Genomic DNA, 24,829 nt, shown 5'->3' with positions numbered 1-24,829 from the left:
CACCTTCGTGGAGGCAAGATGGGTCTTATATACAGAAAGATTGTGGGAGGGATCTAAGGTGTCTAAGGTGGTCCTGGGGTGATGGGAGGAGGGGTTTAGGAGTCTGAGGAGGGTCTTGATGGGACTGGGGTGACTAGAGGTCAGACTCCAGAAATCAAAGAAATGGGATCAAGGTTGGGAAGTTTCCAGAGGCAATCCAGTGGACAAAAGGAGGACTGGGCTAGTATAAGGGTAATGGATTTGGGTATAGATATTTTGATAGGATCAAGGGTGGGAAGTAGCTGGACAATAGAGGGCTAGGCTAGGCTAGGTAGAGATTTGGGCCTAGGGATAATGAAAGGCTTATGGCCTCAGGCAAACCCCTCATCAACTGGGAAGATTCAAGGAGAGTTCAAGGGGGCTCCCAGAGCTTATACCCCATCATTTCCCCCTCAAACAAATGGGACCCAAATTCCTTTAGGGTAAGGGACTAAGGTCTCAGCTTCTGAAACTGCTTCCTGCTGGCAAGGGGTATAAAGCTGTCCCTGCCTGGCTGGGTCTCATTCAAGGGGCATATAGCCCCAGTAGTAATCTGGAAGTTGATGGCTCCAACCCTGAAGGAGACAAACCTGGCAAGGAGGTTAAGCAAACAAGGACCAAAGAAGCAGTATAGAAGTACAGAGAAATGACCATTTCCCCGGCATAAAAGACAGTTTCCTTGGAGGGAATTAAAGATGACTATGGGAAGGCCAAAACATAAAAGGAAACAGGCATGTTTGATAGGGGAGTTTTTTGCTGTCAGATACCCCCTTTCTTTCTGAATTGTTCCATGGGCATGTAGAACATGAAAGCATATTTTGAGTCAGTGAAAACTTTGACTCTTTTACTTTCCCATAGCTCTAGGGCTCTCGTGGGTGCTATTAATTCTACTTTCTGGACAGGGGTCTCAGGGGGCAGAGATTTGGCCTCTATGGTGACTATTTCATACTTAGCTATCCTAACCACTTGTTCTGTGTACTGCACTACTTTGGAGTTCAGGAGGGAGTAGCACACCTGAAGAATTAGGTCAGGGTACCTAAGAGCAAGGCTTGATATTTGGTAAACCTTTGGCTAGCCAGCCACTGGTGGCCCTCTGCTTCCAGGACACTCTTAACTTGGTGGGGAGTCAGAACTTCTAGGGGCTGGCCAACTAGAAGTTTAGAAGCTTCCTCAGTTAGAATGGCTGTAGCAGCCACGGAGTCCAATTGTTTTGAAAAATAGGCAGCTGACCTGGGGTCAGGTTTCAAGGACAAAATGAGGATTCCCAAAGCCTATCCTCTCCTTTCATCAACATACAGAGTGAAAGGTTGTTCTAGATTAGGTAGATCTAATGCTGGAGTAATGGTCAATTTAGTTTTCAAAGCCTCAAAAGCTTTAACCTGGTTGAGGCCTCTCTCTACAGGGTGTTCCTAAAGTCTGGACACATAGGCAAAAATGCATATTTTCAAGAAATGAAATGATTGAAATTTTCAACAACATTTTATTTAATTGGAATATTAACAAATAGCATCTTCAACTTCAAATAACATCATATGATTTCATATTCATATTCCAAGAGTAAATGTGCTAAAATTGACAGCAATGTGGAGTTATTAAGTTATTGCATAGAGTTTGTGTGAATCTTGCAAAGCATGTCAACCTTTGCATCACAAATGATGGAAATCATATTGAAAATGTTATTAATATTCCAACTAAATAAAATGTTGAAAATTTCAATTATTTGGTTTCTTGAAAATATGCATTTTTGCCTATGTGTCCAGACTTTAGAAACACCCCATACAGGGAATGAGTCAGAGCTTTGAGTAGCAATTAATGGTTGCAGTCCTTCTCAGGCCTTGGGCTTAATTGGATATAGATGGAGGAACACTTTAGGGTCTTGGAAGTGAACTATGGCTGGGGTGGCAGAAGTAGCTTGCCCAGGAATTCCCTGATCCCAAACAATTGACTCAACTGCTTCCCACACTTCCAGGGGAACATGGGGAAGTCTGGTGAGCAGAGGGAAAAGGCAGATGGGAGGCTTAACTAGAGAAAGTTGGCTCCCCAATTTCACCATCAGGTCCCTTCCCAACAAGGAGACAGGGGGAGAGGAGAGCATAAGGAAGGAGGGTTCAAACAATAGATCCTCAAATAAGCAGGGGAGGGGGCATGTCTGGAGATATCTTCCCCTTCAATGCCCTGGACCCAATGAGTCTAGGGGCTAGTAGGGCCAGAGTAATTGGTTAAAACAGAGAACATAGGCATAATAAAGTGGATAACCTTACCTTCAGCCTCGAATTTTACCCAGGGCTTGGTGAGAGAGGTGGAGAAAGTGGGAGCACTAACAAGCCCCAGGCTTCCCTATTATTCTGAGTCTTGAGAAGACTGGAGGGTACTGGGGGAGGGGGGGAGCGGCTCCACCACTTTTCCAACCTCGGGGAAAATGCTTCCTCCAATGTCCCTCGTGGTCATGTGGGCATGGTCCCAGAGGTGCTGGTTCCTGGGGCTCCCTCTGGTGGGGGGGGGGCCCTCTGGAGGGGCACTCCTTGGACCAGTGACCCTCCTTGTGTCATTGAAAGCAGGTTTCCTCACTGCCCAAGTTGCCAGGCTTCCTTCAAGGGGAGGGGTGCTCCTTGGGTCTTTTCCTGGCCATGGCAGCAGCCAAGAATTGAGCAGATTCTCTGTCTCTAGCTCTTTCCCTGCATTCTCTTTCCTCCACTTTGACTAAGTCTCTGTTGTTGAAAACTCCGAAGGGTGTCTTCAGTAATAGGACCTGAGGTGTTTGGGGTCCCATTGCCAATTTCTGCAATTTCCTCTTAATATCTGGGGCAGACCAATTAACAAAATGCATGCTAAAGTTTGCCATCCCTTCTATAGAGTCAGAATCTAAATTCATATACTTTTTAATAGTTTCTCCTAGCCAGTCTTGGAATAGGGCAGGGTTTTCCTTTTCTCCCTGAGTAATTTCCCTAACTTTTTGAAAATTTATTTGCTTTCGAAATGCAGTTCTTAGAGCTTCTAACAGATAAATTACCATATGCTCTCTCTTTCCCCTGCCCTCACTTTTTTTGATGATCCCATCCTGGGTCACTAGTGAGAAGAGCAGCTATTCCTGGGGGGTATTTTGTGGGGTCATTGCTAGCCAAATGATCCCCAAATTTTGGGGCTTGTTCCCAGATTCTCCTCAGTGGTACAAGAGGTAGAGAAAAAGATATGCAAATCACCCCAGGAAAGTTCAGATTGTAGGTGCACATCCCTAAAATCCTCAGTAAACTTAGTGGGGTCTTCTGAGTATCTCCCTAGTTTCTCTTTAACCTAAGTGAGTTTCAAAATGGAGGAGGGAACATGCACTCGAATTGTCCCACAAGGCAAGGCAGGCACTTCCTTTAGGGGGAAAAGCACTGAAGGTGCTATGGGGACAGAGACTTGGGGAGGGAGATAGGAAGCTCCAATTCTTGTGAGGGAGGGGCTGGGGAGTGCTGGCTGAACTGGATTAGACTGCAAGGTCAGGGGAGCCAGCTGGCAAGGGGGAAACAGCTGTCACCTGAGGAGGGGTAGGGGTCAGAGGGGCAGATGCCAAAGCCCTGGGAGCCATAAGAAGGGGGTCATCCAAAATGTCCACTTGACCCCCATTTCCCCTTTGTGAGTCAGCTCAAGCTACAAGCATCTTACAATCTTTTCTGAGAACGTGGTTCTGAGAGAATTTGACAAAGGCCATTATGTAGGAAATTTCTATCTAGTTTCCTTCTCAGTGACAGTATAACTCTAACTGCAAGAGAGCGTTGTGTTATAAAGTCTCAAAAATGGGCCACATCTTGTGGTCGTCTAGGTGATATTGAGGCCAAACAGTGTTGTGAAAGAACACCAGCTTTTCCTTTATAAATTCTTTAGAAACTGGCAGCTAGGTGACACAATGAGTAGAGCACTGGCCCTGGAGTCAGGAGGACCTGAGTTCAATTCCAGCCTCAGACACCTGACACACTTACTAGCTATGCGACCTTGGGCAAGTCACTTAACCCCAATTGCCTTGCCTTCCCCCCTCCAAAAAAAAAATATAAGTTCTCTAGAGAAACTAGATTTTTCTCAATTTTGTAAAGGACAACCCAAAGACGAACTTCTGGAAATTGAAAAGGATTGACCCATTATAGGCATGGGGGCTGGGAGTCCCTTCCTCTGTAAAAGAGGATCTGGGACTAAGCCACAAGAAATAAACAAAACAAGACCAAAAAAGATACCTGAAGTTTTCCCAATTCCCTAGTGCTGAGAGAAGTGAAAGAATTGGGCATACACTTCCGGATAGAGCATCTGACCTTATCCTCCATGCTTCAGAAGGTGGGACCAGGTCCATGGCTTCAAAAATAACCATTGAACCCAGAACCCAAGAGCATTCAGGCTGAATGCAAGACGGCCTCCTAGCTCTCTGACCTAATGGGACCTGAGAGGTCAGACCTGAAAAGCATCTCCAAGCTGCTTGAAGGGTGAGAAGGGGTTAGGGAGAGGGGGAGGCCACACTGAACCATTAAAATAACTATGGTTTTGTCATATAATAGTTACTTTAGTCAATTCCAGAATTGTTTCTAATATTTCTTGGTGTCCTCCGAGCAGTCTGTATTGTCTAATATTCACTACCCTCCATGGCGGTAGGAGAGAAATGGTTGTCCACTCAGCAAAATTCTGAATACCTATAACCAAAATTCCCCTACAGTAGTGTACAAGGCTGCACAATAATAAATTTATTCCTATAATGTTTTGGGGGATTGGTGAAATATACACAAGATGTTTTGGGGAGTGGTGAGCACCCAATATGTGACACAACTTTAGTTTTCTTTGCTTGGCATAACCATTATGGTAAACCAAGGGACCAGAGAGCCCATGTGGATTTCCATGAGTAAAAGTGCATTTAGCCCCAATGTCTACAATGACTGTTTATTGTGTCATGGCCTCCAGTCTTCCTCAATTCACCTTGTTCTTGATGAGCCTCAGCCCCACTCTTAGTCCCTTATAGGTTCAAGTGGCTTCCAGGCAGCCAGGGGTGGGGGTGGGGGGCAGGGTGAGAGACAGCTATACAATGTATTTGTCCCCTTCCTCGTGTCTGGGGTCTTATTTTCTTCAGGAGTAGGTGATGGAGTCTTTTAAGGATATTGCTGATGGAGGTTCAGCAGTCTCCACCTCTTTAGTAACACTGCATTAGGTGTTTCATTTATTTCTTCTAACATAGGCATTAATAATTCAATCTAATAGGGAATGATTCACCTAAATTCCTCTTGTGCCATGCAGTCTCTGCCTGAGGTTGGGAATGTCTTAACTACTCATCTTTTCAGCCTCAGACCCAGATAACTTAATTCCATCTGTTCCCCCAGCCTATAACAGAACCATCCACGCAAGAATTGATTCCCTCAGTTTCTAATAGAATCTGGCCACTAAATCTATTAATTCTCATGGGGTATAGTCTCTGAGGCTCATAATATTATTTTGTTGGGGGAGGCAGACCTTGATCATTTCCCATATACCTGAACTTGATTTTGCTCTAATGCCAATCTGAATCTAATTGAAGAGGGTCTGTAGCCTCTTTCTCCCTCTCAGGCTCAGACACTACCTCCCACTCCTCTCTAAATCCACTTCCTGGGTCCTGGGTCCCAGTTTTTAGATATTATAAGAGTTTTGACCTAACCTTTTGGTATCTGGTACCCCTTCGCACTTACAAAATGACCTGCTAAGGTATAGAGGTGTTATTCTCCTCTTTCACTCTTTTCAGCCATTTCCTTCATTAATTGGGAGGTTGCAGTCCACATGTTTCTTTCTAGCCCTAGATTTTCATTCAATTAACACATCTGAGCCATAGCAGCTAAACATTGCTCAGTGACATAGCACAAAGCAGTTAATGATAGCCAAGTTACTTTAACTATTGCTTCCTTTGCTTCTTCACTAACAGCAAACAAATACCTCAGCTAACAAGGTACTCAATTCTTATACTCTCTTGGGGACATTCCCCCACTTCTTAGGTGACTCACACAAATCTATTACTTGATCCACCAGTGCCCACATTCCCATGAACTGCCATCTGGGGAGCTCCCCAGCACTTTTTCTATTCCTCAGACCATTTTGTTGTGGACCAAGACACCAAAGTCCCCTATTGTATCCACTTCTGATCCAGGAATTCTGAAGAAACAGGCACACAAAACCAGAGTAATCTGTCCAAAGTTTATTAGGGTATTGACTTACAATCCCTTTTAGGAAAGCTCTGAGATAACTCTTGCAATGAACAATAAACAGCAGGTTTGAGTCCATGCAAGGGCTTGGCACTTAAACCTATTTATGTATTTTACTTAAGGACAGAATGGGTTAAAACATGTAGAATGTGGCCAAATTAGCAAGATGTATAAATGTTCAACAAAGACAGAGTTGGCTGCCAACCACACATCATTCTTGACCTAGTGAGACTATTTATGAGTTTCTAGATCTTAACCGCAATCATGATCCATTTAACTTACAATGCTCCTAAAGGTAGCTGTGATTTGTTTAACCCCCTACAGGCTAGGTTATGAAGGGCTTTAAACATCAAACAGAGGATTTTGTATTTGATTCCAGAGATGAAGGGTCTTAGAGAATGGGACATCATTCTTCTATTTGTCTCTAGATCTAAAGTTAGGAATGCTTGAGATTATCAGAGAGAGGGACAGTTTACACATTCAGTGACAGAAATAGGATCCAAAAGTTTCTTGAAAGGCTGGCACTTTGGTTCTAAGCTCACGAAATGAAATATAACAGGGATAAATGTTAAATTGTTTTTGGATTGAAAAAAAGTTCACAGTGTGATATGTGCTATGGGGCTACATTAAGAGAGACACAGATTCCCAGGATAGAGAAGTGATAGTCCCTCTGTCTATGTTCGGTTCTAGAAATTTCAGTTTAGGAAGAATGTAGAGAAGCTGGAGAGCATCTAGAGTCAGGCAAGGAGGGTAGAGAAAGGCCTTGAGCCCATATTCTGTGAGAATCAGTTGGAGCTTTTGGAGGGCAGGGACTATCTCACTTTTATATTTGTATCCCCAGTGCCTACTACAATACCTGACATAGAGTAAGCACTCAATAAATGCCTACTGGTTAACTGCAGGAACTATGGATATTTAGGGTGGAAAAGAGAAGACTCAGGGTGGTGAGGGGGAGGCATAACAAATATCTTCATATATCTGAAAGACTTTTATGTAGAATGATTAGTCTTGCAGCCTGGCTCTGGAAGATAAAACCAGGAGCAATGTGTGGCAGTTGCAAAGAGCAAATGTTAAGCTTGATGTCAGGAAAAACTTGAGAGCTATCTGAAAATGGAATGGGCTACTTTAGGAGGTGGTGGAATCCTTTCCATTAGAAGTTTTTAAGAAAAGGCTGAATGACCAAATGTTCCAATGGTGAGATGAGATGTAGCAGGGATCCTTTGGGAAAGACCATCAGGAATCATCTAATTCAAAACACAGCTAGAAAAGAATCCCTGCTACAGCTTCATCTAGGCTAACATTATCAGCCTGTGTTTATTTTTATATATATATATATATATATGTATATCTATATATGTATATGTATATATATGTATATATATGTGTATATATGTATATATACACATATATATGTATATGTATAGATGTATATGTATATATATGTATATATGTGTATATGTATATATATGTATATATATGCATGTGCATGTGTGAATATTAAGGATTTATTAGCTATAATAAAATATACCATCTTATATTATTCAATTACTATATATTATGTAATCTATTGTGCTATTGTTATATATGCATATATAAAAAATGTGGCTGATAAAACTTCTGCCACCTACTTGAAGATTACAGTAAGGATCCAATGAGATAATGTATATAAAATGCTTTGCAATAACAAATCCTTATATAATTATAACAATAACAATAACCAGCACTTTGCTAAGTGCTTTACAAATGTTAACTCTTTGTTCCTCATGTTCCTCATAACAACTCTGGGAGGTAGGTGCTATTACATGCCCATTTTACAGGTGAAGAAATTGAGACAAATAGAGGTTAAATAACTTGCCCAAGGTCATACAGCTAGTAAGTGTCTGAACTCGTATTTGAACTCAGGTCTTACTGACTCTGGACTCAACACTCTATCATCTGAGCTTTCTAGGTGCTTCCATATAAAGGAATTAAATTATAAGTATTATTTGATTAGTGCTATAATAGAGGTATAATTAAAGTACTATGTGAACTCAGAGATTATTCAGTGGCAAAGAGTCAAGAAAAACTATGCAGGAGGTAGCACTGAGATATACCTTGAATAATAAGAATTTTAATTTAGTAGAATTGGTCAAATTATCTTCGCTGCCTTAGTTTCTTATATCTGTGAGGACTGAATGAATTCCTGAATCTTCCAGTTGGAAGGAACTTCTCATGACTTCTATACCTGAGCAAGAATACCTTCTATGACATCTCTGACAAGTGTTCATTCAAGATTTGCTTGAAGAGCAAATGTTGTACCAAAAGCAAGTGAGACATGCCACAGAGTATAAGTTTTAAATGGAGAATTTATTAGCCGGCGACCATTCGGGGTTTTCTACCCAAATCAAAATGGCCCCGAGTTGGGGTGGAGGAGTAGCTTAAATAGAAAATACAGGGTACAGAGGTTAATTATCTCTTGGAACTTACAGGCCAGGTCACAGGGTGGTGGGTGGTCCCGGGGAGCAGGAACAAAGGTCCTGACAGATCAAAAGATTCTGACAGGTTATCATTAAGTGGGCTAATCTTATCTATTGACATTCCTTGGAGGAGTCTCCAGTCTCAGGGGATGTTTGCTAACCCGGAAAAGATCTGAGTCCATTCTTTATTATGCAAACTGGGCTTTTAGTTAGGGGCTGGGGGCAGGGTTCTCCTTAGCAATAACTGATTTTCCAGACCCACACAGAGAGCATCCCATTATTTTCTGAGGCATTCAATCCCACTTTGGGATAGCTCTAATTGGCAGGAACATTTTTGTTTTGCTTTGCTTTGTTTTATTTTGAACCAAAATCTGCTTGCAGGATTAAGTTCACACCACTGCTCTTTCCAAGGTAGCCACCAGAATAACACTGTCATTTTTTCCTGCCCCCCATAACACAGTTATAAATAGTACGGAGTAGCAACTTGGACTCTTATGGATGACCAACCCTGACCAATCATGGTGAATTCTGGAGCTTCCTGGGATTTCTACAAGTTTCCTTGAATTTTTGACCAGCTTCTCATCTGGCTGCTCTCTTTCATCCTACGTGGTTGTGTCTCTTACTAAATGGATGTCTAGAAAAGGGACTAGAGTCTGTTACCCTGCCAAATCAACCCTTTGTCATGCCAGTGGCAGTCAAGCCTGGGTATCCTGCAGTTACTGAGCATGACTTTTCTCTGTCTCTTACCTGGTTATGTAGTTCATGCTATGCCATCTTTATAAATTGCCCCATTCAGCAGGGCATTTTATATCATCTCATTGCTCTTTTACTTCTAGATACTTCTCAATTTTCTAATGGTTCCACTCTCTATACTTTCAGAGATCTAAGTGTTGAGCTCTAGGGGTTCTGGGAACCCCAAAATTTAAGGGCAAAAAGCACGGGTCCTACCTCAAAAGAATTCAACTCAAGCCTTCTTTCAGTCAGAGACAAGGTTTATTAAAACACCGGTTAGGGTGGGCAAGTCTGAGTTGTTAGCCAGATTTGAAGCATTTGAGCAATTTAAGAGGGGGCAATGTGGATCTTATATACAGAAAGACTGTGGGAAGATGTGGATGTGATCAAGGAGTGGTCAAGTAGTGTGGGGTGACTGGGAGGTAACAGAGAAGGAGTCTAGTTGGAATTAAGGGTGGGAAGTGGCCTGGGGCAATCTGGAGGTGACAGACAATGAAGGGTTGGGCTAGATTAGAGGGAACAGAGAATTGGAGATTGGGGCAGGGTCAAAGCCACAAAGCAAGGACAGTGGAAAGGATTATTAACTGGCAAATGCCTGACATTTGGTACAATGGCTTTGGGGTCCTCTTAGGGGTCCAGCATGAATCCCACCCCCATCATGGGCACCAGAGCTTCTTTGTTGTTGTTACTGAGTTGTATCTGACTGAGACCTCGTTTGGGGTTTTCTTGAGTCTTAAGGGATGACAGGAAAGCTAAGGGTTGCAGATTGTAAGGAAGAGTATTCCTTGGATTGGGAAGGCATAGATAAAAGATTTAGAGTGTCTTGTGTGAAGAAAAACAAGTAGGTCAGTTTAGCTGTGTCACATAGTATGTGGAATAAAGTGGAATCTAAGATTGTAGGAAGAGAGAAAATTATGAAGAGATTTAAATGACAAACAAAAGAGTTTATATTTGAACTTGGAACCAATAAGGAATCACTGCAGTGTATTGAGTGTGTGTGTGTGTGTGTGTGTGTGTGTGTGTGTGTGTGTGAGTGAGACAGATCAGATGTATAGTGTACTATAAGAAAATACATATATTATACATATAATGTGTTATATAATTATAAGAAAATAATTTTTTATTTTTTAAGTTAAATTTATTTTTTCAAATGAAAATCTAGTTTTGTTCTCTCCCATATTCCCTCCTATTCCCCTCAATTTAGAAAGCAAGACAAATAAAATGCCTCTTACAAACATTTATTAGGCAAGAAAAAAAAATTCCCACATAGACCATGTGATCATTAGATTTACTAAGTCTTTCACGATGGCTTATTTTTTGTAAATTTTTTAAATTTTAAACTTAAATACAAAATAAGAAAAGAAAAGAGAAACAAACTTAAATACTAAAACTAAAATAATACAAAATAAGAAAAGGGGAAAAAAGCATTGTCATGTGCATAACAGAACATGAGAGAAGATTCAAAACATATAGCAATAAATTTCCATTTCAAGAAAGCCTATATAATAAATGCTACTCATTGTGTTGAGCTCTGTCCATGTTTTCTATGCTTCCTTGTAAGTTTTCTTTTGTTCTCTGCTATGAACTTTTTGCTTTGTTCTTTCTTCTCCTCTTCCTCCCCTGTCCCACCAGAAGGCTACAATTAAGCACTGGGATAATGTGTGTGTGTGTGTGTGTGTGTGTGTGTGTGTGTGTGTACAAACGTACAAATATACATATTACACATACATACATATATTCACACACATACATATATACATACACAGACATATACTTGCAAAGGTATACATATATACATAAACACACATACACCCTTACATGCATACACTTACATGTACTTAGATATCAATAATCATAGTCATATATAGACATATACATTCATATGCATCTATGTAAGACTGTACTATACTTATTTATGCTCTGTTTTTCTGAGGGTGGATCACCTCTTCCTTCATAAGGCCAACTCTTTCCATATTTTTCCAAGTCCACCAACTTGTCATTTCCTAGGCCATAGCAATATTCCCACCTCACACTGTCTAGCTGTTTTAAATAATCCAAAACAATGTTAATAAATATGGCTGATGTATAGTATAGTTTCCCTATTTTTCTCTTTTGATTAAATCTATTTTAGCCTTAACTTTATCCCAGAACATGATTACCACCCCTGCTCCTTTTTCTCTGACAAATTCTACTTCTCATCTACTTCTGATATTTATTTGTGTATGTCTCTTACTTCCTATACCTCCTGACTCCTCTACTTTACTTCTTACCCTCTACCTTGCCCTCCTATTATTTAACCTACCCCTCCTCCAAGGATCTTTCTCTCATCCTCCCATTCCCATTCATTTAGACACCCTTCTATACCCCCCTTCAACCTATGCCATCACCTTCCCTTCAAAAGATCCCTCCCTTGTCCTCTTCCCGCCTATCGCCTTAGCATTTTATTTCTTTCTGAATTTAGAAGATTTTTATACTCTTGTAGATAAATGTGCATTGTTCCTCTTGAACCCATTCCCAACGAAAGTAGCTTTCCAGAACTACCAGCCTTCCTTCCCCATCTAATTCTTCTGTGTTGGGTCTTCCTCTCGCATCTCATTTGTATAATATAATTCCTTTTTTTTTTTAGCTATTCCTAAATGGTTTTACTTTTTAAAATCATATCATACTCAAGTCTACTCAAATCTTTCTTATGAGCTACCAAATTACAAATAACAATCTTAGATATATGTTTTACATTTTACAAACAGTCTGGACTTACTGAGTCCCTTGTAATTAGTCTTTGGTATGTACCTTATAGTTCTCTTAGCTCTTATACGTCAAATCTTTTACTAAGTTCGGGTTCAAAAGGATTATATTTTACAATATTGTTGATATAAAAATCGTTTCCAGTTCTTTGATACCACAAAAAGCGCTGTTATAAATATTTTAGGGCAGCTAGGTTGTGCAGTGAATAGAATGTTGGGCCTGGAGTAAGGAAGACTCATGTTCCGGAGTTCAAATCTGGCCTCGGACATTTAGTAGCTGTGTGACCCTGGGCCAGTCACTTAATCCTATTTACCTTAGTTTCTTCATCTGTCAAATGAATTGGAGAAGGACATGCAAATCACTCCAAGAAAACCCCAAATGGAGTCACAAAGAGTTGTATACCCCTTGCCAACTGGATCTTCCAGCCCTGCAGCCACTCCCCAGCCCCTCCCTCACAAGAAGTGGGACTTCCTATCTCCCTCCCCAAGCCCCAGTGCCCACAGAGCCTTCAGGGCTCATTCCTTGGAGGGAAGTGCCTGCCTCAGTGGCACAATCAGTGTGCATGTTCCCTTCTCCATTTCAGATCTCACTCAAGTTAAAGAGAAACTGGGGAAATACCGGCCAGACTCCACATTTACTGAGGGTTTTAGGGATCTGTCCCTACAATTAGAGCTTTCCTGGGTTGATTTGTGTATCTTCTTCTCCATCTGTTGTACCACTGGGGAGAAGAGGAGAATCTGGGAACAAGTCCAAAAATTTGGGGATCATTTGGCTAGCAATGACCCCACAAAATACCCCCCAGGAACAGCTGCTGTTCCCCCTAGTGACCCAGGATGAGATTTTCAAAAGAATGAAGATAGGGGAAAGAGAGACCATATGGTAATTTGTCTGTTAGAAGGCCTAAGAACTGCATTTTAAAAGCAAATAAATTTTCAAAAAGTTATGGAAATTACTCAGGGAGAAAAGGAAAACCTTGCCCTTTTCCAAGACTGGCTAGTAGAAGGTATTAAAAAATATATTAATTTGGATCCTGATTCTACAGAGGAGGACCGGAGAGGTCACAAAAAACACCTCCAAGGTACTTGGAGAACAAGTCCTGGCTGAAGAAGAACTTGAGATTAGCAGTTCCTCCCAGTCTCAGGGAACCAAAATGATAAGGTTTCGATACCACAAGGAGGGTCACTAGTCCAAGGAGTGTACCTCCAGGGTGCCCCCCTAGAGGGAGTCCCAGGAACCAGCACCTCTGGAACCATGCCCATGTGACCAGGAGGGACACTGTAGGAAGGACTATCCCTGAGGTTGGAAAAATGGTGGAGCCGCCCCCCCAGTACCCTGTCCCCAGTCTTCTGAAGACTCAGAATTACAGGGAAGCCTGGGTCTTGTCAGTGCTCCCACTTTCTCCACCTCTCTTGCCGAGCCATGGGCAAAATTTGAGACTGAAGGTAAGGTTACCCACTTTATCATGGCTATGTTCTCTTGTTTTAACTAATTACTCTGGCTCTACTTGCTCCTAAACCCACTGGGTCTAGGGCATTGAAGGGGAAATAAAGCGATGGCTCCAGACATACTCCCTCCCCTATTTAATTGAGGATCTGTTGTCTAAACACTCTTTCCTTATGGTCTCCTCTTGCCCTGCCCCCTTGTTTGAGAAGGGAGCTGATGGTGAAATTGGGGAGCCAATTTTCTCTAGTTAAGCCTCCCATTTCCCTTCTTCCTCTGTTCACTAGACCTCCCCTTGTTCCCCCAGAAGTGTGGGAGACAGTTGAGCCAGTTGTTTAGGATCAGGGAATTCCTGGGTGAGCTACTTCTGCCACTCCAGTGGATCACCTCCAAGATCCTAGTGTGTTCCCCCATCTATATCCAATTAAGGCCAAGGCCCAGGAAAGACTGCAACCATTAATTGCTTCTGAAGGCCCTGACTCACTACCTCTAGAGTGGAGCCTCAGCGAGGCTAAAGCTTTTGAGACTGAAAGCTAAATTGACCACCACTCCAGCATTAGATCTACCTAACTTAGAAAAACCTTTCACTCTGTATGTTAATGAAAGGAGAGGATAGGCTTTGGGAATCCTAACCTTGTCTTTGGAACCTAACCCCAGGTCAGTTGCCTATTTTTTCAAGACAATTAGACTCTGTGGCTGCTACAGCCATTCTAATTGAGGAAGCTTCTAAACCTCTAGTTGATCAGCCCTTAGAAGCTCTGATTCCCCATTGAGTTCACAGCATCCTGGGAGCATAAGGCCACTGGTGGCTGGCTAGCTACATCCTCACCAAATATCAAGCCTTGCTCTCAGATACCATGACCTAATTCTTCAGGTGTGTTACACACTCCTGAACCCCAAAGCAGTGTGGTATACAGAACAATTGGTGGGATAGCTAGGTATGAAAAAGTCATCTTTAATTCCCTCCAGGGAAATTTTCCTTTCCCTATACTCCAGTACTTCCTATTTGGTCCTTGTTTGCTTAACCTCTTTGCCAGGTTTGTCTCCTCCAGGGTTGAAGCCATCAGCTTCCAGATGACTGCCCCTTGAACTAGACCCAGCCAGGCAGGGACAACTGTACACCCCTTGCCAGCAGAAAGCAGTTTCAGAAGCTGAGACCTTCGCCGTTTACCCCATAAGAATTTGGGTCCCATTTGTTTGAGGGGGGAATGATGGGGTACAGACTCTTAGAACACCCAACTCTCCTTGAACTCCACTTGATGAGAGGTTTGCCTGAGGCTGTAAGCCATTCATTATCCCTATGCCCAAATCTCTACCTAGCCTGGCCCTCTGTTGTCCAGCTACTTCCCACCCTTGATCCTATCAAAATATCTATGACCCAGTCTGTTACCCTTAAACTAGTCTAGCCCTCCACTGTCTGTTACCTCCGGATTGCCTCTGGCAACTTCCTACCCTTAAGCCCATTTCTGCAGTCTAACCTCACCCCACTCACCCCAGTCTCATCCTTAGACTCCTCCTCAAGACCCTCCCTAAACCCCTCCTCCATCACCCCAGAACCACCCCTAGATCACTCCCACGGTCTTTCTGTATATAAGCTTCATCTTGCCTCCATGAAGGCGCTCAGATTCAGCCTAGCTCAGTAGATTGATTCTGGCCTGCTTGTAAATACGAGCCTTACAAAAGGTGAGATTTCTTAAAACTCTAACCAATATGGTAAATCCTTAATAAACTTTGTTTTTCTCTTTGGCTGAAAGAAGGCTTGAGTCAAATTCATTTCAGCAGGACCTGGTGTGTCGGTATTTGGGGTTTTGAGCACCCCTAAACCTCAACATATGGTTTCCTAACCTCATCACAAGCACTAGTTATGAAAAGATATTTGTTGATGTCTGTTGTATGCTTAGTTTTAACATTAGTTATTTCCAATAAGTCCCTCTTAATCAACCCACTAACAACTACTTCAAGATACCATTGACAAAGACAAGCTCTTTATCTTTACCAAGAACCCCTTGACTCACTGCAGTGTACCTGAATACTCAAGTGACTTCATCAGCAGAAACTTGCTGGACTTCCCTGCTTTTCCACTTGCAGAAGCATACAGACTGGCCAGTATATATGACTTGTACCTTCCCTTTCTTTTTCTGAGTCTGGCCTTTGGTCTAAAAACTGTCTTTTCAAGAAACTAATGATTCTTTATTTCAGGAGTTTACCTGAAAACCAGTTGTCAGTGAATGTAAACATTTAAAACAGGCCAACATTATCTCCAAGTTCCAGCCCCCTTCCCACCTTTTTTAAATTGCCTAGATTTGTTTACATTTACTTTAGCACATTTCTCCTAAACAGAAGAGTGAGCTCCCATCTTGCCCTGACTGTTATTCTTATTTCTCAGGGATATTGTGAGAATAGATGTGAAAGAGAACTCTTTTATCAGGATCTTCCTTCCTGGGTATTAGTAGCAGAGTCATTGCTCAAGGGTAAAAGTTGAGGGCAACCAATGATGGTGGCCTTAGTGGGATTCTCGCTTCTCATAAGGAATGTTTCCCAGTGAATTCTTGATTCTACTTTTTGGAATCCAGCCCCTATCTCATTTATTCTACACGTTAACATGTCAAGTTATCTATGTGCAGATTCTGTATTTTCACAAGAGTTCACTACTGCCGCTCTTGAACTCTCTCTCCTGTCTGACACTCACCCATCCACCGCATGGTCTTCAGGGATGTCTTCTGATCTATTGACTATATGGTGTTTCAACAATCCGGCTAGCAGCTGTTGTGGGGGTGTAAGATCCACCAACAGCCGGCACCCGGAAAGCTGCCAACAGCACAGGTTCTTTTGATCTGCTTAACTAAGGAAAGCAAGGTGAAGGGGTTGGCGAGCTTACTTTAATTCAGCACACAAATATCATTCACTTAGTTCAGGTGAAAAATCCAGCACCCTGAACTTCAGAGCAAATTACAAACAAATTACAAACATCAACAGACGGACCCAATACAATTCATAGTTACCAACATCTAGGTTCAGCCCGGGAGCTCAGAATAAGGGCTGGCCCAGAGTCACACGCGCCACCATGGCTGTGGGGAAGAGCTCCAAGGAAGAGGAGGCCAACCCCTGGTTTTATATCTTTTTCAGCGTCAGGGGTGAGTCACACATGCGACTCACCCACATGAAACCCATGTGGTCTAAGAGCCTCTGCTGTCCCAGACATGTAAAGTAGGCCCTCCCTGGAGTTAGCCCTACCTTGGGCCCCACCTTAGTTGCCAATCCACACCCACTAAGGTTTTACACCTAATAGGGGTTTGGGCCTGGGGCTTAGCACCTAGTAAGGCTCAATGAAATACACTGAATTACTCAAAGGGAACAAAAGCCAAACTATTCAAGGGTACTTGGTTGAACTAAGTGCTGAGGAGCCCATTTTGCTTACCAACACATATGGTTAAACAATATCTTATTTTGGGTTTTTTTTTCTGGGTTGTCAGTTTCATTGTGTGTACAGTACATTTGTATGTTGTATTGCTGTGTTTAACATTGATCATCAGCATAATTATGAGATGGTTTTAATTGGTTTAACAGTAATTTTTAATAGTGGATGAAGCAAACTGCTGAAACAAATTCTTTTTTTTTTTTGTTTAAATTTTTATTTTTATGTAGGGAAAAATCAAATATACATTTAACCCAATTTGGTTGCAAGTTCCTTAGCTTTTGCCTTTTCCAGCTTGGCAATACGAGCCACCGATTTTGGACCCAGAACATTGCCACCCCAGTGACGACGGATCTCATCATATCTGTCATTGTAATTGGTTTTGATGGCTTCTACCAGCTTAGCCAGGGCTCCCTTATCTTCAGGATTAACCTGTGTGAAGGCAATGCTTGTGCAGGTCTTTCTGTGAACTAAGCGACCCAGTCTGGCTTTACCTTTGATAATACAATAAGGAACCCCCATTTTTCGGCACAAGGCAGGTAGGAAGACCACTAGCTCAATGGGGTCCACGTCATGTGCAATCACTACCAACTGTGCTTTCTTGTTTTCTACCAGGGTAGTAACAGTGTTAACACCTGCTCTCAGGACAGGTGGTCTCTTAGTGGGGACATCTCCTTTGCCTGCAGCCTTTTGTTCAGCCCGAGCCAGAAGCCTTTGCTTCTTATCTTGCTTTGTCTCAGGTCTATACTTATGAGCCAGTTTCAGCAGCTGAGTAGCTGTCTGACGATCCAAAGCCTGGGTGAACTGGTTAATTGCCGGTGGAACTTTCAAACGCTTATAAAGGATAGACCTTTGACGCTGCAGTCTGATGTACCGAGGCCATTTGACAAAACGAGTAAGGTCCCTTTTGGGCTGGATGTCCTGACCAATGCCAAAGTTCTTGGGCCGCTTCTCAAACAAAGGATTGACCACTTTCTTGGCCTCCTGCTTCTTTACTACAGCAGGGGCCGGAGCCACCTTCTTCCCCTTGGCCTTCTTCCCTTTTGGCATCTTGGCCAGCTGAACGAGAAAGGAAGTCTTTTTTTTTTTTTCTTTTTAAATATCTTTTTTCCGCAGCACCTATTTCTCCCCCCACCCACCCAGGGTTTATAATCTATTGTGCAAAAACTAGGAACATCAAATAACTTTATCTCAAGTCCCTCTTTGATATATCAAATTTCTTAAACTCCCAGACCTATTAAGCTTGCCATGTAGGGGAAAAAATGTTAGTTTCTAAAGATACTTTTCTGTGCATGGTTTTATCTCTTCCTCCGTCCATTTATGTCTGACTCTAATAGAATACAAATGTCACTGTTAGGGAAAAGGGAAGATAGCAGAAAAAGGGTTTTCCATAATGTGATTAGGTATCATGTAATGGATCTTGGGGAACAGTGAAAAAATTTCTTAGAGATGATATTTATTTAAAACAGATGTAGGCATCTTACTGAGATCTGAGCATGTCTTTTTTCTGGCAAAAGAATATAGCAGGAATGACTTAGCCCAAAGACATGAGGACAATGATGATCATTCACATTTACATCACATTTTAGGATTTACAAAGCATTTTCCTCATAATGTCCTTATGTTGCAAAAGAAAATGTTAAGACGGACTTCTCTCAGATATCTGTGTCAAAGTAAGTATGTAGTATGCGTTCTTGATTAGTTGAGCTGCCCAGAACAACATCCCTATCCAGGCATCTAGCGCTTTTTCAACCAATACCTTTTGATTTCCTTTCAGGTACTTGATCAAATTTTTAGCTAAATTGTCAGAATTTCAAGACACAAACAAGATGACCCCCAGTAACATGGCTATTGTACTAGGACCCAACTTGTTGTGGCCACAAGCAGATGGGTGAGTAAAGCACAAGAGGTTGAGAGTGATGTTAGCAGGAGGAGAATAATGGGAATGTAAAGCAATTACCAGTAGTGTTCATGTTCAAGTCTTTGCAGCCCTCTCATGCTGGCTCTATGGAATATTATTTTGGTCACAAGAAGAGAATGCCATATGCTACTGAAGCACTTCCTTTCTCCATCTCTCCCACCCCTGTTGACATCCTCAGCTCAGGATGAGCCTGGTGATAAAATATAAATAATAAGTTATCAAGATAATAGTAAGTCTCCATGGCAGGGGCAAAGAACTAGGAAAGCATACAGAAAACTTTTGCAGGGCTCTTCCTAACACTTTGTCTTCTCAGACATAGTCTTGACCAAAGATTTCAAATGCCCTTGGCATAAGTAATGTTTCTTGGAGTTCCCAAGACATCTCTGCCTTCCTTTGTCCATGACCTTCTGTTGTATGTTTTAGGAATATTACTGAGATGATGACCACAGTTTCTCTGCAGATCGTTGGGATCATTGAGCCTATCATCCAACATGCTGATTGGTTCTTCCCTGGGGGTATGTAGTGGGTGATGCTGGCTTGTGAGGATCAGTGTCTGGTGGGCACCAGTAGGAAGCAGGAAGTCTAGGACAACATAAGGATCACTGCCAGCTCCAAGGCCATTTAAAATGATGCATTACTACCTTAAACATTTTCTATATCATGCCCACTTTCAAGTACATCAGAAAGGTCAAACTCATGCCTATTGGCACCATGGGCAGAATTTTTACCAGAGGGAATTTTGACTCCAAGTCATTATTACACTAGAAAGCAAAAGTCTCTTGCCTTCTAGTGTAATAAGTCATTCAGTGATCTACTGACAGCATCTTGATTCAGCTGGCAAAGAGTAGACATTCAATAAATGTCTGATGAACATTGAGTTCATATAAACATAGGTTAGTAGACCTGGAATGGACCTCTAAAGATCAGAACCTGCTCATTTTATAGACAAAGCAAATGAAGTTCAAAGAGATGAAGTGACAGCTTAGCAAGTATTTATGAAGTCCCTATTATTGTCTTATCTCCATATACATATGCATGTGTGTGTTTGTGTGTGTATGTGTATACATGTGTTTATGTATATGTGTATATACATATATATGTGTGTATTGTATATATATCATATATGTAATGAACACTAACATATAAAGTTGTTTTTCTGGTAGTGATATATTTTATATAAACTCTGTGCTCCAATTCCCTTGGTAGCCAGTACATATAAATAAGAGACTGGTTTCCTTATCTGTCTCATAAATTAGCTATGCAGACTTTTTCCAAAGAGGACTTCTAGAAATATTTTGAGCAATAAATAGCACCATCATCCAAATAAGTGTAAAATCATAGTATTTAGAGCTAGAAGGCATTCTTAGACATGATCTAATCCAACCCCATCATTTCATTTAACAGAGGAGAAAACTGAGGACCAGAGAAGGAAAGTGACTTTGCTAAAGTCACACAGTAGCAGGACAGGAACTAAATCTCTGATTTCTTAAATCTGGTGTATTTTCTTCTTCACCAAACTACATTTACATGGACTGAATCTATGACCTTTACCATTCCACTTCCATCCTCATACATAGGCTGTCCCACAATGTTTATAATATCCCCCTCTCATTTCTGTCCCTTAGAATTCCTAGCTTCCTTTAAGGCCCAGCTCAGGTACCACTTCCTGGTGAATCTTGTTTTCATAAGATACTAGTGCACCCCACCAAAAAATTACCTTATACTTAATTTGTATGTATTTAGTATTTATTTATATGTATACATATTGTTTCCCACAAGAGAAGGTAATTTCCTTGAGGGTAAATACTGTCTCTTTTTTTGTCTTTGTATCCCTGGTGTCTGTGCTCATGGTAGGCACTCAGGGCTTATTAGCTTGATTGTTAGCTTGGACCAACTGAGATAATTGGACTTATAATAATTCTATATCCTATTCTTATTGCTGAGTTAGTGACATTACTTTGTAGTAATGCTTTTCTCCTCATAAGATAGCTACTGCTAAGATTAAGAGTGGTCCCCATGGATAGAAGACTCTGAGCTTGCTAGCTCTATATTCTAACCCCCTGTGGAAACCAGTCTCATACTAATCTAATATTGAAAAAAATTAATTTGTGTTATTTCTGCTTTGTGTGTCACCATCTGAAAGATGAATTATTGATTATTCTGAGAGCTGTATTGATGGTAAAGAATGGAAACTGGGAAGAGGATAGGGGTAGCGATGTTGTCCAAAAATGTGAATAAGAAAGTAGGGATGGAGAGATGGAAAGTTGTAGCTGTGGGCTCTGGGAAGAGTTGGTAAGTAAATTCCTGTGAAAAAAAGGAATTGCTAGGCTAAAGTTAGTGATATGGGGAATGGGTGAGATGGACCTTTCTACGTGGGAAAGCGAGAGGGAGAGATATCTCTTGCCCTCATCAAACAGAAGGTGTGGGGGTAGGGAGGGGTGGTCATAGGACATGAAGCTTTACACACTCATTCTTTCTCCCATGGCAGAGATAGAGTTCAATGTGACAGGTAATTACGGAAGCCCTATACATGTGAACCACAATGCCAATTACAGCTCAGTGCCATCTCCTGATATGGACCCTCCTGATCAGCGACAGCCTGAGCCAGTGCGGCGGCCCCTCAGTGTGGCTACTGACAATATGATGTTGGAATTTTACAAGAAGGATGGGTATGATCAGATATTTCTTTCTCAGCCCCGGGAAAGGCAGGTGGGGAGGGAGGTATAAGAGAAATGCAGTTTGATGGAAGGTTCATAAACCTTAGCAGCAGCTAAGAGACATCCAAATGCCTGTTGAATTCATAAAAACATAGGTTAGTAAAACTGGAATGGATAAAAATTTAAATCTTATTACAGTTCAGCATCACCCATACTAGTCAGCAGCCAGAATAAAAAAGCAACAAAACCACAACAAAAAACTGCATCTGTCATTTAAACTTTATGTAGAGTTCAGCATACTAGTCTGTAGCCAGGATCAAAAACAACCATACAACCCTGCATCTCCTATTCCTAGTCGACAGCCAGGATTAAACACACACACACACACACACACACACACACACACACACACACACGCACACATTTGTGTTCTTATGCCAGAAATTTATATGAACCTAGCAGTCACTGCTTCAAAGGAAGAAGAAATAAAAAGCACCACTGGTAAGATCTAGATAATGAGAAATGAAGCTAGACCCTTTTTAATGCCTCCCACAATGCCCCAGACAGGGGACTAGGGTAGGTGGGTTGCTCCGTTAGAAAGACATGTTATCATGAATTATTTTAGAAAGGATATGAGCCCTAAGATAAAAGTGGTCTCCTCTATCTGCGGACCAGCTTTTCTATATGGCGATAGGGAAGGCTGGGTAGGAAGCTTGGAGTCTCATGTACCTTAAAGAGGGTAAACAACTTTCCTTTTCCAAAGTGACCAGTTAGAGTTCTTTCACTATTAACTGGAGACCTTGGGATTCATTCCAAAGGTTTTGGGGGGTTATTTATCTTTCTTTCCTGTAAAGAATAAGATGTGGCATATTTAGGGAGACTGGGAGGGTACCAGAAATTCATAGTCCCTTAGTTATCTCAGGGAAAGACTTCTAATTTTTGTGTGAATGTGAAACAATAGTTCATGTTAGGGAATTGTCCTTAAATCCCATTTTCATAGTTGGACTTTAAAATGCTATTTTACTTTTCCCCATTGAATGATCGGTTATCTTTGCCTAGAGCACCTCCAACTTGATTAGAGCCTCAGAAGACATTGTGGGAAGAATCCAGACCTGGAATTAGAGCCCTGGTCCACATTTGCTCCTTGCATCTCTTAGTCTAGTCAGTCTGTTCTTCCTGCTCTCTGACGCCAAGTGGGTCTGGTTCTTAAATATCTCCCTCTGACAAAATTTTTTTTCTGTCGAGACAATTGGGGTTCAGTGACTTTCCCAGAGTCACACAGCTAAGTCTCATTCTTAGTCAAATTCTAACACAGGTCCTCCTGATTCCAGGGCCGGTGCTCTATTCACTATGCCAACTAACTGCTCCTGACAGAACATTTTAGAATGATTTCTAAGGAGTTATGTTTTGGACCTTGTTATGGTTAGGGCACTAACAGTCTGCTAACCATCAGTGGGAAAGAGACCGTGAGCAAATAGGGATACCTCAAACAATCCCCAGGTTAGATGACATCTAGAGTTACTTTTGCCACCACTAGAGTCCTCTAGAACCAGCTACATCCAGTGTTGGCAACTTTTCAGGAGTGTCATTCTTAAAGACATTTTATTTATTCTAACACTTTATTGTGATCTTTGGTTTCTTGTATGAACCGTTCATCAATGTCGATGACATATAACCAAAATATTTTCTCTAACAAAGTAAATTCTTAATTGCTTAAGAATTTTATTTAAATGACAGTATAGTGCTTACTAATTGAGTATGATCCCTGCCCTGGCTTTTTCTTAATGATCTTCCCATTTCCAACATATATTTAGATGCTTTAAATATATAAATATGTGCACCTGAATAACTTTGCTCCAGTGGTACGGAAGACTGATTTCATGTATGCAGATACCTATATCATATTGGCACTTGTGCTGTATTGATGTCTCCTCTAACGTCAACGGTTCTGAGGTTTTTACTTTTATGATTTGCATTTCAAAACGCTCAATATCCACCAAATAATGTTTCCATATTATTGTTATTATTATCAAAAATCTTTGATTCGGTTAAAAATATTGGGCCATGTCACTTAAAAGGTTGATGCCTGTTCAAAATGTTCTTCTTATATGTATATTACAGTATCTTCTACAGTAATGGATTTGTTATGTGTTTTAAAAATAACAGGAAATAGAATTCAAATATCCTAAGAAAAAACTGGTTTCATAACTGATGCTCCACAGGTTTCAAGAAGGTTCAGAAATATTTATTCCGTACCTAATAGACTGAAGATAAGTTAATTTAGAGGAAGGGTGAGATCAGTCAGAAAACATTAACTTTTGTAGCTACTTATTAATGTCAACTTTGTAATAGTTTTGCTCTTTTTCTTACTAAAAGGAATTGATAAAAGCAATACACTATCAGAAATGATGCTATGAAATGGGATACTCCTGTGGGTTTTATAGCATTGCTCTTCTAGTCTGAATCAGAGAAGATGGAGAAACAGTGAAATTTGTAATTGGCATCATTGTATTCAAGACATCGAGTTTTTAATCAGAAATCTTTGTAATTAGGTTGTCTCAGTGACTAATGCAGTGAAATTTGCCTATCAAGAAGTTTATTTCATCTTAAGGAAACTTAAAGAGTCTTTTCTGTTTTCTAGCCATGGAAAGAGTACTATTTGTTTTCATACATATGTATATGTATATGTATGTACACACACACACACAGAGCTAGATGGCTTTCTAGATTTTCTAGAAGGCAACTAGATAACTTGGTGGCCCTGGAGTCAGGAAGACCTGAGTTCAAATCCAGCCTCATATTGTTACTAGCTATATGACCTTGGGCAAGTCACTTAACCTCTGTTTGCCTTAATCCACTGGAAAAGAAATAATAAACCATTGCACTATCTTTGCTAAGAAAATCCCATGGACACTATGGTCCATGGAGTCATGAAGAGTTGGACATGACTGAATGACTGAACAACAAATATATGTATGTATGTATGTATACATATATATGCATATGTGTTATTTAACGTCAAAAATAATGTATAACTGTGCCCCACCACTGAACTGATAAATTAATCAATCAATATTTACTTATTAAAGTAACTACTGTGGACCAGTTAACTTACTGTTAGGCAATGGAGATACAAGTACAGGTACAAAGACTAAAGTAATCCCTACTCACATTGAACTTACACTCTAATGGGAGAGATAATAAGTATATGTACATACATATGCATGTTTACTTATGTTTATATAAATATACATATGTAT

At 41.0% G+C, this 24,829-nt stretch overlaps 2 protein-coding genes across 3 annotated transcripts in view; one reads left to right on the top strand and one right to left on the bottom strand.

The window, feature by feature from the left end:
* ARHGAP44 (Rho GTPase activating protein 44) overlaps positions 1-24,829 on the top strand; it is a 223,775-nt gene that overhangs the window by 158,259 nt on the left and 40,687 nt on the right. For both annotated transcript variants that reach the window (XM_036756005.1, XM_036756006.1), the window contains exons 14-16: positions 18,769-18,882; positions 19,336-19,427; positions 21,401-21,581. In XM_036756005.1, the coding sequence (XP_036611900.1) occupies positions 18,769-18,882; positions 19,336-19,427; positions 21,401-21,581 (387 nt within the window). The remainder of the gene's footprint in view (positions 1-18,768; positions 18,883-19,335; positions 19,428-21,400; positions 21,582-24,829) is intronic.
* On the bottom strand, positions 17,211-18,062 carry LOC118847508 (60S ribosomal protein L7a). The gene has a single exon (XM_036756008.1). It carries the CDS (start codon positions 18,039-18,041, stop codon positions 17,241-17,243), a length of 801 nt encoding a protein of 266 aa, XP_036611903.1. The 5' UTR covers positions 18,042-18,062; the 3' UTR covers positions 17,211-17,240.

The sequence above is a fragment of the Trichosurus vulpecula genome, chromosome 4 (assembly GCF_011100635.1).
Source record: "Trichosurus vulpecula isolate mTriVul1 chromosome 4, mTriVul1.pri, whole genome shotgun sequence".
NCBI lineage: Eukaryota > Metazoa > Chordata > Mammalia > Diprotodontia > Phalangeridae > Trichosurus > Trichosurus vulpecula.
The sequence above is the reverse complement of the archived record's forward strand: the minus strand, read 5'-3'. Positions and strand labels throughout refer to the sequence as shown.